The sequence below is a fragment of the Ochotona curzoniae genome, unplaced genomic scaffold (assembly GCF_017591425.1).
Source record: "Ochotona curzoniae isolate NIBS_2020 unplaced genomic scaffold, NIBS_Ocur_1.0 contig_1071, whole genome shotgun sequence".
Taxonomy (NCBI): Eukaryota; Metazoa; Chordata; class Mammalia; order Lagomorpha; family Ochotonidae; genus Ochotona; species Ochotona curzoniae.
In genome coordinates this window covers 11,851,562-11,863,938 of record NW_024464939.1, presented here as the reverse complement: position 1 = coordinate 11,863,938, position 12,377 = coordinate 11,851,562, and the positions used below count along the sequence as shown (strand labels likewise).

General features: G+C 48.6%; 1 protein-coding gene across 5 annotated transcripts in view; it reads right to left on the bottom strand.

Moving 5' to 3' along the window:
* Positions 1-8,152, bottom strand: part of TPD52 (tumor protein D52) — a 141,095-nt gene extending 132,943 nt beyond the window's left edge. For 2 of the 5 annotated variants that reach the window (XM_040994100.1, XM_040994093.1), the window contains exon 1: positions 7,740-8,151. In XM_040994100.1, coding sequence (XP_040850034.1) covers positions 7,740-7,878 — 139 coding nt within the window. In that variant the 5' untranslated portion in view covers positions 7,879-8,151. Of the gene's footprint in view, positions 1-7,739 lie in introns of all 5 variants that reach the window. The other 3 variants (XM_040994087.1, XM_040994079.1, XM_040994109.1) reach the window with 3 other exon arrangements.
* Between the last annotated feature and the right edge of the window lie 4,225 nt (positions 8,153-12,377).

Sequence of the window (12,377 nt, the reverse complement as noted above, 5' to 3'; positions counted from 1 at the left end):
CATACAGAAAAGCCAAAGTATGAGGACAGAACAAGGAAAGAAAGCGGAGTCTTTCACCTGTTCCACGCTATGAGAACTGGCAGGCCGGCAGCTCCAAGACAGTGCTATGCAACCCAAGCCATCGGAAGTCACACATAGTTCTAGGGGGCCCAAATCACTTTGCAACCCAAATTACTGGAAATTGGTGATAATTTGTTCCTTTGGGTTACTAATATTTTCCTAAATTCTTCATCTAGTTCTGCAGATTGCCATCAGTTTTCAATCCCATTCCATGGTATTCCCTGAAGAGTTGTTTTATTTTTTTAAAAGATTTATTTTATTTTTAAGAAAAGGCAGATTTACAGAGAGAAGGAGAGACAGAGAAAAAGCTCTTCGTCCGCTAGTTCACTTCTCAAGTAGCTGCAACAGCTGGTGCTCAGCCAATTCAAGGAACCAGGAGCTTCTTCTGGGTCTCCCATGCAGATGCAGGATCCCAGAGCATTGGACCATCCTCTACTGCTTTCCTAGGCCACAAGCAGGGAGCTAGATGGAAAGTGGAGCAGCAGGATTAGAACTGGTGCCCATATGGGATCCCAGTAGCTGCAAGGTGAGGACTTAGCCACTAGCCTACCACGCTGGGCCCTCCCTGATGTTTTACACAGGGCGGTGCCATGTCTAGACCCTGCGTAGCCTGCACTGCAGAAAGCCTAAGCCCTGAGGATGACTGATGGCTAACTACCCAAGCGACAGCCCCAGTGTCTCAGGGGTCAGACTACAGAAGAACAGCAATGTACCAATCCCAAGGCTTGTTTTCAGGGCCTGGTGTTGTGGCAGCTTAATTCACATCCTACATTTGAGCGCCAGTTCAAGTCCCACTACTCCTTTGCCTATCCAGCTGCTTGCCGATGTACCTGGGAAAGCAGCAGACGAGGATGCGGCCCCTGTCATTCATGCAGGGGCAGAGATGGAGCTCCAGGCACATGGCTTCAGTCTGGTGCAGTCCCAGCTATTACAGCCATTTGGAGAGTCTTAACCCTCTCTCACTCGCTCTTTTCTCTCATTGTGTCTTTCAAATGAATGTACAAATCTAAAATAAGCGATTTTAATATGTGTCATTTTACCCATAATTTTAAGTGTTTAACCCAGTGGCATTAATCATATTCCAAGGATTGTGCCGTTACCTCCAACATCTCTTTCTAATACATGCTCATTTTGCTGTCTCTGCACAAGTTGATTTTCTCTGCCTGGAACTACTTTCTCCTACATCCATCATCTCCTTCACTTTCATGTCAGTTTACAAGCCTCCGGCTCATGGGGGATTTTTCCTGTCCCAATCAGCCAGGCGGAGAAACATGCACTCCTGCCTCTAGGTCTAACGAGCTACACGCCAAGTCTACTGCACTGGGACAGAGCCTACAAGTGGGCAACCCTTGGCCCTCAAGCTCCAGTCCTGAACTTTCAGCCCCAGTGGTCTCTGGCGCGCAAAGCATGCCCACGAACACCCTCTGGATCAGTGGATGACAGGGGCACACAGCTGGCTTAGGGGGAAACAAGATAAGAATCTGCCTAGTTTCATGTCCGCCTTAGCATCCTGATTATTTTATACAGCAGTTTGTATGCTTAACTTTTTTTTTTTTTTACAAGTTTTCCTATTTAAAACAAACACCAAGTGTCAGTTTTCTAAAGAAATGCATCTACCTCCATTACCCGGGCACAGGTTGTTACTACCTGGAGCGGGTCACCTAACTTGGTACCACAGAGAAGCTGAGTATACAAACTCACCAAGGTTATACAGTGAATATTACAGAAGGAATATGATGCAATATCGTATCATGCTCTAAAGAAAGCTCTCCACGATAACTGCTTTTAACACGATGTGGCCAAGAAAGAATCTGGTCATGAATAAGTGAGTCCTAGAATCGTCTCTGGAAAAAAAAAAAAAAGTGCAGAACTGCTCACACTTCCCTAACACAGACGTCAAAGCAGCTGCAATGCGTTTTAGGCCAGAAAAGGAATGGGAAACTCCAGTCTCTACATCACCTAATTTAAAACACACATAACAGGAAACACACACACACACATTCTTCCTCTCTCGCTCCCTCTCTCTCCTTCTCTCTCTCGGGATATAACAGGATGACATCCACAAGATCCCAACACCAAGCTGTCCCTCACGTCCTAAGTTTGTGCTTGGAGTTTTTTGGAAGCAGCAGGCTGGGCCATGAACCTCAATTTTTTTTTTTTTAAGAAAATTAAGGGTTTTTTAAAGATATATTTTTACTTCTATTGCAAAATCACATATACAGAGAGGAAGATCTTCTACACACTGGTTCAATCCCTAATTGGCCACAACAGCTGGAACTGCGCCAATCTGAAGCCAGGAACCTGGAGCTTCTTATGGTCTCCCATGCTGGTGCAGGGTCCCTGAGCTTTAAGCCATCCTCGACTGCTTTCCCAGGCCATAAGCAGGGAGCTGGATGGGAAGCAGGGCTGCCGGGATTAGAACCAGCAGCCTTATGGGATCTTGGCCCAGGCAAGGCGAGGACTTTAGCTGCTAGGCTACCACGCTGGGCCCAGACCCTCAATTCTTGAGGCAGGAATTTTACCTATTCAGGATAAGAAAAGGAAAATCCTGGCGGAACAATATGAGTAACTGTAGCTGAGGCAGCAAGGAACTTGAGCCATTCCATCTAAGTGAAGAGGGAAGGAGCCCAAGAGCTTAATAGGCCAAGGTCCAGGGGGTATGTGTGTGCATGGTTATTACCAAGGACAGGAAACAGAGGAGGGGGGGAGGGAAGAGGGGGGAAGGGTGAGCACAAAGGCCACTCAGGACAGGGAGGGCTTGGGGCCAGACAGCAGTGTTCCGGGACTCAGCCATGAAAGCAGGGTCAACTTCCCACCGTTGAGGCAAGGTCACGGCCCAGGCTTCACGGAGTACAAGAGGCAGACAGGATCTCCAAGACAGAACACGGGAGTTTCTTCTCAAATGCTTTACTGACTCCTTCCAGATACCTGCAAAGCCGCACTCAAGTCTAGTTTCTTTCTTTTCTTTTCTTTTCTTTTTTTTTTTTTGTTTAAGGAGGGAGGAAAAGAATCTTCAGTGACTTCAGAACCATGTCTTTGTTTTCCCACCATCACTCCACCTCCCCTCCCCGAAAATTCCATGGTACAGCTAGCTACTGAGACGCGCCACTAAAGAGCAACCACCATCAGGCACGGGGAGCACGGCAATTGCCGGGGGAGGGCCTCGTCCATCCTTGAATGTCCTTCCCCGGAATCAGGGGGCCCGCCAGCTCTTCAGCTCTGCTCTGGTTTTTATTTTGCGAATCATGAATATGTTGGCTACTAAAGACCTGTGCAATCGTGAGAAACCGAGCAAGTGCTCCTCACTTCCCCAAAAAGAAATGGAAATGACAGAGTAGCATTCAGGAAAGCTAAAAGTGGAATCAGCATTGTGGAACTGCAGGCTGAGCTGCGCACCAGCGACACCAGCAACCTACAGCAGAGCACTGGTTCGAGTCCCGGCTGCTGCACTTTCCAATCCAACTGTCTGCTCATGAACCTGGGAAAGCAATGGAAAACAGCCCGACGACTTAGGCCCTCGCCACTCATGTGGCAGACTCAACAGAGTTCTCGGCTCCTGGCTTCAGCCTGGCTATTAGTGCCATCTGGGAAATGAGCCAGCAGAAAAAGACGTCTGTGTCTCTCTCTCTGTTTGCCTGTTCCCTTTTGTCACTCTGCCTTGCAAATACTCATTTTTAGAAGGTAAAAGAATGAAAAGAACTGTGACTGAAGGGGTTCATTTGATATTTCAGTCTCTTTAGAGTTTTAAACATGACAGCTTTGAAATGTCACATTTTTTAAGTGGCCCCTATTTCCTGAAGTCACCAGGAATAATCAAAGGTGCTATACATTAGGGCTGTGACTTCCTGTACATGAGAAAATTCTTAGGAGGAAGAGAGATCTTACGCAAACAACATTTGGGAAATGATCCTTTCAGATGTTCCGGGAATGGAAGGAAAAAAAAAATGCAACAAAGGACACCAGCTGGGAGTCCCTGTTGCTGACCCAAGAGGCAAAGATGGAATGGAATGTTCAGGGGCAGTAGCACAGGCGGGATCAACAAACTATCCCTACGGCAAAAGCCTGGACCGACGTCACGCCTGGAATGATTAACCTGTCCTGTAACAGCCTTTACCGGGGAGGTCTGCAAAAACATATAAAGCACTGGCGTGAGAATGGAGAGATAAGAACTCGTCCCAGCATACCTAACTACATTTGGAATTTGGTGATGTCACACATCTGCAAAACGAACTGGAGAGTCAACTAGTCCAGCTGCATTGATTCATCGATCAATCTAGCAATATTTGTTGAACTGCAAACAGGAAGCATTACCCTGGGTGCTTGGGGAAACAACACTAGATGCAAAGACCAAGTAACATTCCCTAGGGCAGCATACAGAATCTGAAATTCATTACAAATCAGAGGGGGTTTTTTTAAACACCTTATTTGAAAGGCAAAGTGACAGAAAGAAAGAGATCGTCTATCAGCTGGTTCGCTCCCCAAATGGCCGCCAACTTCTGGGCTGGGCCAGTCAAAGCCACGAGCTCCATCTGGGAATCTCATGTGGGTATTATGGACCCAAGAACTAGGTATATGTGCAGGGAGCTGGACCAGAAGCACAACAACCACTTAGTAGAACCAGATCAGCATTTTTAAAAGAAATGGTGCAGAATAAAATATCAGCACATCGAACATAGCAAGGACAAGCTCTATTTCACAGAAGTGTTTCAGTTAGTGATAGACACTGCATTTATGAGGACTGTGATCAAGAGGAATAAGGGCTCCCCGAATGTGGAATGGTGATGCTAACGGTGTTTAGAATTCTCCGCTCAGTCCTTGGGTAAAGATGGGCTTTTACTCTGATCATGGTCCTCCCGCCACCCTTCACTCTGACTGCCTTTCAGGAACTTCCTGCTCATAGTAGATACAAGCTCATTACTTTACTTGTCCCGGGATGGCATTTCAGGTATGTATGGAAGACTGCGCTCTTTTTGGATCAGTGGCCTCTGCCTGATCAGGCTGCCCTTCTACATTAACGCTTTGTGCCTGTGCAACTCGTCTGCCAATGAAGAAAATCCCTAGTGGTCAAAAGTGGTCATGTGAACTTTTAAACAGCTCGTGAGGCACTGGTCCTCTCCATGGAAACCCTGAGGGAACCAACATACATGAAGACACACCGTTCCTTTCACCTACGCACCAGGCTTGATGCCCAGCTGGCTTGCAGGCTTCTAGTGTCCTGAAGGGTGCCAGTTACAGGGATTGGTTCCAGGTCTCCACTGCCATGCTATTTCTGAATAACTGAGTCTGCCCCATAACACTGCGGACTGAGAGTGGCTTCTGCTCGCTCTAGTGCAAGTTCCCCTTCCCCTGGCAAGATGCAAATACGATCCTGAGCTCTCGTGGGTCCACGAGCCTGGTTTTAGGCACTGCTGCTCACTGCCTTTGTTCTCTTCATCACTCAGGGGCCCTAAGAATTATAGAAGTTAATTTTTCAAAACCGCTCTAGAGGCCTGCCCAACCTAACAACTGCCTTTGCTCTCACGGCAAAACATCCACAAGGGGTTATGGCGGCAACTGGGCAAGGAAAGGAGATGCAACCCAGAGGAAGAAGCAACCCACCAACATCCCATACGGGAGCACCAGTTTGACTCCCAGCTACTCCACTTCTGATCCAGCTCCCTGCCAAGGCACCTGGGAGGCAGTGGAAGATGACCCTAGTGCTTGAGCCCCTGCACCCACATAGGACACCTGGCCACTTGGCAGAATGAACCAGAAGGTGCATCGACCTATCAAGATTGATCGACCTCTCAATGTCTCTCTGCCTTTCAAGAAAAACTAATTACGTAAATCTTAAACTTCCTTTAAGGGGGACTTAAAAAAAAAAAAACAAGACCCAAACTCTTTCTGGCCACCTCATGTGTCATATTCAGCCTGCCAAAGTCTCCTGGAAGTCACATGAGGGTAGCCCCTCCTCACACTAGGAGTGCCACGCCGATGCCAAGGCTGGAAGCAGACATCGTCCTTCTATGAACTGGGTGAAGCTGTCCACATATCTGTGGGGTGCAAGGTGGTACTCAGATGAGGGAGACTCTGCAAAGGAGAACTCCTCCAACACCTCAGGCTGCGTCTCCCCATCCCCAGCTTCTAGCGATCAGCTGACAGGCTACATAGCCTGTCGCTATTACAGCCTGCGCTTCTGTTTTCCCGGAGACCTACACTGCAGCCCCCAGAGGCCACCACTGCAAGCAGGAGCCAGCGGGTTGCTACTGCAGCACACACTCCCTGCTGTCACAGAACGTGCTCAGCGAAAAGACCTGAAACCCAGGTTTCCTGCTCCATTCCCTCCTCCCCCTCGAATGACCTCATTGTTAAGCTGAGAAAGAACAAATTGTGACCGGTTCTTTATACATGAAGAACAAAGTAACTTCTGGGGGAACTGGTTGCTTGCCTGGCAAGTTACAAAGGAGGTCAAGCAGCCCAGAGTGGCTGTGAAAGAGGGCTATGGCCTAGCTGACAACTAAGAATGGTGTGGCCCCAGGCTGATCAACCACCAAGAGCCTTGCCCCTTACTGATCTTCCAATAATCTTAAATGGCATACAACTACAAAAGAATAGCAATCTTGTGCTTTTTCAAGTGTGTCGTTTCAGTAATTCTGTCAGCTGCTCTCAAAATTCTGTAACAAAATCCAGGATTTCAGGGCTGGCACAGTGGCTACTTCTCCGCTGGCCAGAGCCAGGGTCCCATGTGTATACCGGTTCTAGTCCTGGTTGCTCCACTTCCCATTCAGCTCCCTGTTTGAGGCCTGGGAAAGCAATCAAGGACCACCCAAAGTCTCGGAAAACTGCACCTACGTGGGAGACCCAGAAGAAGCTCCTGGCTCCTCACTTTGAATCAGTTCAGCTCTGGCTGTTGCAGCCATCTTAGGGGGGTGAACCAGCAGAGGGAAGATCTCTCCTCTGTCTCTCCTTCTCTCTGTAAATCTTCCTTTCAAATAATAAAACCAAAATCAGGATGTCAACTAGCAGAATCCTGCATGTGGTCAGTGCTTCTGACACTCACACCAGGCAGGGCCCCACAGGCCGCTGGAAACCAAGGCGTTCCAACCCTTGTTAGTGATCATCCTCAGGAACCTGAAGCCGTCACGCAAACTCTAACGATCATGTGAGCACTAGTAACTTTAAAACCTAACTTCCCAGTACACATGTACACTGAATACCGCACTGTCCCTCTCCATGCTTTGAAATCAGAGCAGGTCCGTTAACCAGTCCCAGCATAGCAACACCATGAAAAGTCTTAAGGCCCAGCACGGTAGCCTATTGGCTAAATCCTCACCTCACGTTGCACGCACCGGATCCCATACAGGCGCTGGTTCATGTACTGGCGGTCCCACTTCCCATCTGGGGAAAGCAGGTGAGGATAGCCCAAAGCCCTGGGATCCTGCACCCATGTGGGAGACCCAGAAGAAGCCCCTGACTTCAGCTCAGCTCAGCTGAGGCCACTGGGGCCACTTGGGGAGTGAACCAGCAGACAGAGGATCCTCCTCTCTGTCTCTCCTTCTCTCCATAAATACTATGCCTTTCCAATAAAAATAAATAAATAAATCTTTTAAAAAAATAAAAGACTTTTAAAGCCAGTCAAATCGTTAGTGACATTGCAGTTTTTCTCCCAGCCAACTTCCCTTTACAGAATGAGCAGTTACCGAGTTCCTGGAGGGTTGGTGATCCGGGTGGAGACGCATTCCCACTAGGAGACAGGTACAGATAGCTTTTGTTCACACCTGAGTCAAAATCAAATGGGGACTTGTAGTCCTCGTACAAATCCATCTCCCTACGATCCATTGCAGGCAGACGCAGAAGGCATGGCTCCGTGTCGGCCTGCCGTCCTCAGCCGAAGGCTGCTCTGGCCACGTTCCCTCCGCTCCACGCAAGCTCCACGAGGAACTCAGCCCCAACTTCAGAAACCTCGGCTTGCTTCCGGGCCCAGCTGCCAGAGTATCCTGGTGCCAGCTTCACGCCCTCATGACAAGCAGGCCTATTTAATAAATGACTTATCCCCAGCAGCCTTGGGAGGGGCTCTCCTCACCACCTGTTGTGAATTTGACCCAACAATGGCCAACCTGGGCTGGGCCTTCCTCGGTAAACAAAGGAGGGCCGGGCACTGGCAATGCAGCCCAGCTCACAGCTCAAGCAGACACTGAACACTGGCACAAGTCAGCTGACCACAACCGCACCAGGGCAGAGTTAATCTTCTGGGACAAGAAAGGATTATCAGTGGGTAATCGCCACCCCCCACCTCTCAGTGCCATCTGGGTGATACATTGTGCCTCCCTGGATGATGTAAGGATTCTGAATACAGGCTTCCTGGTTTAGCAATCAGCTTTGCCAGCACAACCTGCTGGCAGACATCAAGCTCAGTTTCCATTCAGATTTTATCTGGAGTGGAATCTGCATTCAGAGTTTTATTCTTTTTAGGAAAGAGTGTTCCAGGTAGCTGCAAGGAGGAGACTCTACAAAGGAGGCAGTACTCGCAGGTGCTCCTGTCCCTTCTTTGTTTGGCTAAAGGCTGCCATTAACCTGGCCCACGGGCCTGCCACAGTTGGCCTGTAAAACACAGCAACTGAGTCACCCAATTCTCTTCCTTTCACAAAGCCTCTTGGCAGAGGCCTTAGAGGCCAACCGTGGCCCCTGCCCAAGTGGCACCACTAACGGCTCCTGCTGCTTCCAAGAGCAAGTGAGTGGGGCAGGTGTGCGGTGTAGCATAGCTTGGAAAGCACACAACCCCATTGGTGCCTGGGTTCAGGTCGTGGCTCTGCTCCAAGTCACACAGCCACATCAGTGCCTGGGATCCAGTCCAACTTGTGCCTACCGTACACTGTGGGCAGCAGCAGGTGGCATCTCAGGTACTTGGGTCTCCACAATCTACATGGGAGACCTGGAATGAGTTCTGGACTTTAGATACTGCAGGGTCCAGCACTGCAGCTGGCGGCATCTGGCGAGTAAATCAGCACATGGGAGACACTCTCCTCCTTTCTCCGTTTAAACTAAATGCATCATTTTTGTGAACGACTTCTTTACTCATTCACTCATTTGCAAGGCAAAGCTGCAGAGACAGATCTTCCACCCACCGATTCATTCTCCAAATGGCTGCAAGGGCCAGGGATGGGCCAGGCTGAAACCAGGATCCAGGAGCTTCAACCAGGTCTCTTACATGAGTTCAGGGGTCTAAGGATTTCAACCATCTTCCATTTCTTTCCCAAGCATATCAGCAGGGAGCTGGATGGAAAGTGCAGCAGCCAGGTCTTACATAAGCCAGTGCCCAAAGGGGACGATGATATCCCGAGCTGTGGCTTAACTCACTGCACCACCATGGTGGCCCCAAGCAATAATTTCTAAAAAGATTAAGAAAGAAGAAATGAAGGCAGCTACCACCACCCCCTGAAATGGGCACTGCTCTGTTACTGCACAATTACAAACAGCACTGTTCTGACTTTTAAATCTACCCCGTTACGAAGAGAACTTACTATGCTCTCTTTGGGGAAGTAAATATGAAACCCGATACATTTGAAGCATTAAAAAAATCGATGTGTCCAATGTATAAAATACATTCTTATATAACACCAAAGATAGTTTTATATTCATCTCAACTAATGAGCAACTCACAATTTTTCTGGGTTTGTCTCATGTCATTCTCTATATGTAGCCAGTCCTGAAGTTTTTTTTTTTTAAGTTTATTTTTAACAAGAAAGAAATGTTATTTTTCACCTAACAAGCACCAAAATTTGGGCAACTACACATGTTATTCATTCTATACTTAGAAATAAGTGGTTCCTTTTTAAAAATTTTTTTATTATTTGAAAGAATGAGCCGTCTGGCTTCTTGAGCTCTCCTTCTGGGCAGAGTCAGGCGTCATAGCCATCTCCCTGGTTACAGGGTGCGTCGGGGGCCCTGGCCCTCTCCACACCAGACACAGGCAGGAAAAGCATGGCTTGACAGGCCTCCTGAAGCTGTAGGCCTAGCAAGGTCCCAGATTGTGACGCAGATACAACGCAAGCCCCCGCTGCCACCTCCTGGCTGCTCACCACCTCTCAGCCTGCGTCCTTCACCTTCTGTGTTGACGTCACATCACACCATCTCCTGCCTGAAATGAAACCTTTTTGCAGCTTGTCACAGTCATCCACCCTTCAGGACCCAGGCAGCAGTGACCTTTTCTCAGACACCCTCCCAGTTTCTGCTCCCCTTCTTTCCCCAGAGGCAGCACACGGAGTGGGCTGTGCCCTTTGCCCACCCCCAGAGCTGCTGCAGCAGCCCCTCCGGGGCAGGGACGCACCGCAAGGCTGTGCCTGTCCTGTAGATCTGGCTCCAAATCAATGTGGAATGGAAACAATAACAACAACAAATAATGGCTCAGTAAAATGCAGGTTTTTATTAGTAAATGTGAGGCCTGAGAACTTAAGTAACCATCCAAACTTTTTAATTCTCCCTGCTTAGGTAAACTTTGGATGGTTATGTAACAGTCTAGCTCTCTAGTTTTTGTTCTTGGTATGGCCGTGAAAAAAGTTAAAACAGAGGGCAAGCATGGGATGACTCAACGGAAGGGCAGAAAGCCAGTGGACTCAAGATTCACACACAAGGTAGAAAGAAAGGAGTTGAAAGAAACAGAAAATATCAATGTAGCCTGTGAACAGACCATCATGACTGTGAAGGACAAAAGTTTCTACTTAACGAACTGACAGGGATGAGGGTAGACTGCAGGGTTTTGAGCCCGTATCAAAATGGATTTATAAAAATGACCTTACTGGATGGCTCAACTGCATAATCCTCCACCTCCAAGTGCCAGTATCCCATGCAGGCACCAGTTCAGGTCCCATCTGCTCCACTTCCATCTACTTGCTTGTGGCCTGGAAAGCAGTAGAGGATGGTGCAAGTCCTTGGGACCCTGCAACTGCATGGGAGACCCAGAAGAAGCTCCTGGCTCCTGCCTTTGGATTGGCTCAGCTCCAGACATTGTAGCCACTTGGGGTGTGAACCAGCAAATGGAAGATCTTTCTCTCTCTCCTTCTCTTTATAAATCTGCCTTTCTAATGAAAATAAAAAGAAACCTTTATATTTTATAAATTACCTTAGAAATGGTATGCAGAATACACTATAGCTAAAGGAGGGCGGACTCAGAGGGGCTGGGGGCCACCCAGACTGGCAGCAGAGCAGCCTGTGCACCTGTACAGTCCTCCACACATCCTCCTTGGACCACTGGCCCATGGAAGAACCAAATAAGACTTAGTCCTGCCCTGCTGGACACTTACACAAAGCTATTGCAAAAGGACTTCAAAATTGATGCACACACAACTGAATTCACCAACTCTGCTTACAATGCTGTCCTCCCCTTCCTCTGAAGCCACCGTCCTGAGTCTCCTGGGTCTGAGCTCCAAGGAATCCTATCCAAGCCTTCCGCTCCAGTAAGAGGCGCTGCTCAGCACCATCCAGCAAGCCTGTGCCTTGGGCCTCCCACTTTCTCCTCTCCTTCACTGTCCTGGGCCACACCCTCCTCAGATCTACCAGGTCATTCTGCCCCAGGCCCTGTCCAACAACAGCGCAGTGCATACCTGCCAGCCTGGGATTTAACACTCGCTCTCCCGTGAGGAATTCCTCCTTGCCTGGCTCCATGGAATTGGGGGGTGAGGAGGTGAGATGACCACAGTTCCCATCTATTCTCTGGCCTGAAGCGGAGCCCACATATACCCCATTCCCTCTCTTAGGGACGGGCCTATTGGTAGCCATCTGGCCCCAATATAGCCAGTCTTGGCCTTCTCTGATGCCCAGAGAACACATTCGGTTAGACAGTGACCTGCTGGACACTGGTCCAGAGGAGCTGGCGACAGAGGGGAGCAGGTATGGGGTGGAGCAGCAGCTGCCCTGAGCCTCCCGGGGTAGACATTCATCCTTCCAGACCCGGGCAGAAACGACGTCTCTCATTTCTGTTCTGCTTCACGGCTGTTAGAGCTGGACTGCAATAAATACAGTCCCCGTACACCTAATTTCCAACCCTGTTTGCCACTATCCCCCAGCCATGCTTAAGACAAGCCCAATTTTCCTTCTTCTTGAACAGATTCTGTACTTGGCTTAGACTGCCTTCTCAGTCTCCTTTCCCTACGTTTCTACCTGTCAGTTCCTACCCGCTTACCAAGCTCTACTTATTAAATCACATGTGAATGAGGCATGTACTGGGACGTTCATCTTATATGCTACCTGAAATGGGAAATATTAGAAACCCTTATATCTACTAAAAATGGATTATGTAAACACTAAGATTGCTTATGCGACAGGAAAACACACAAATATTA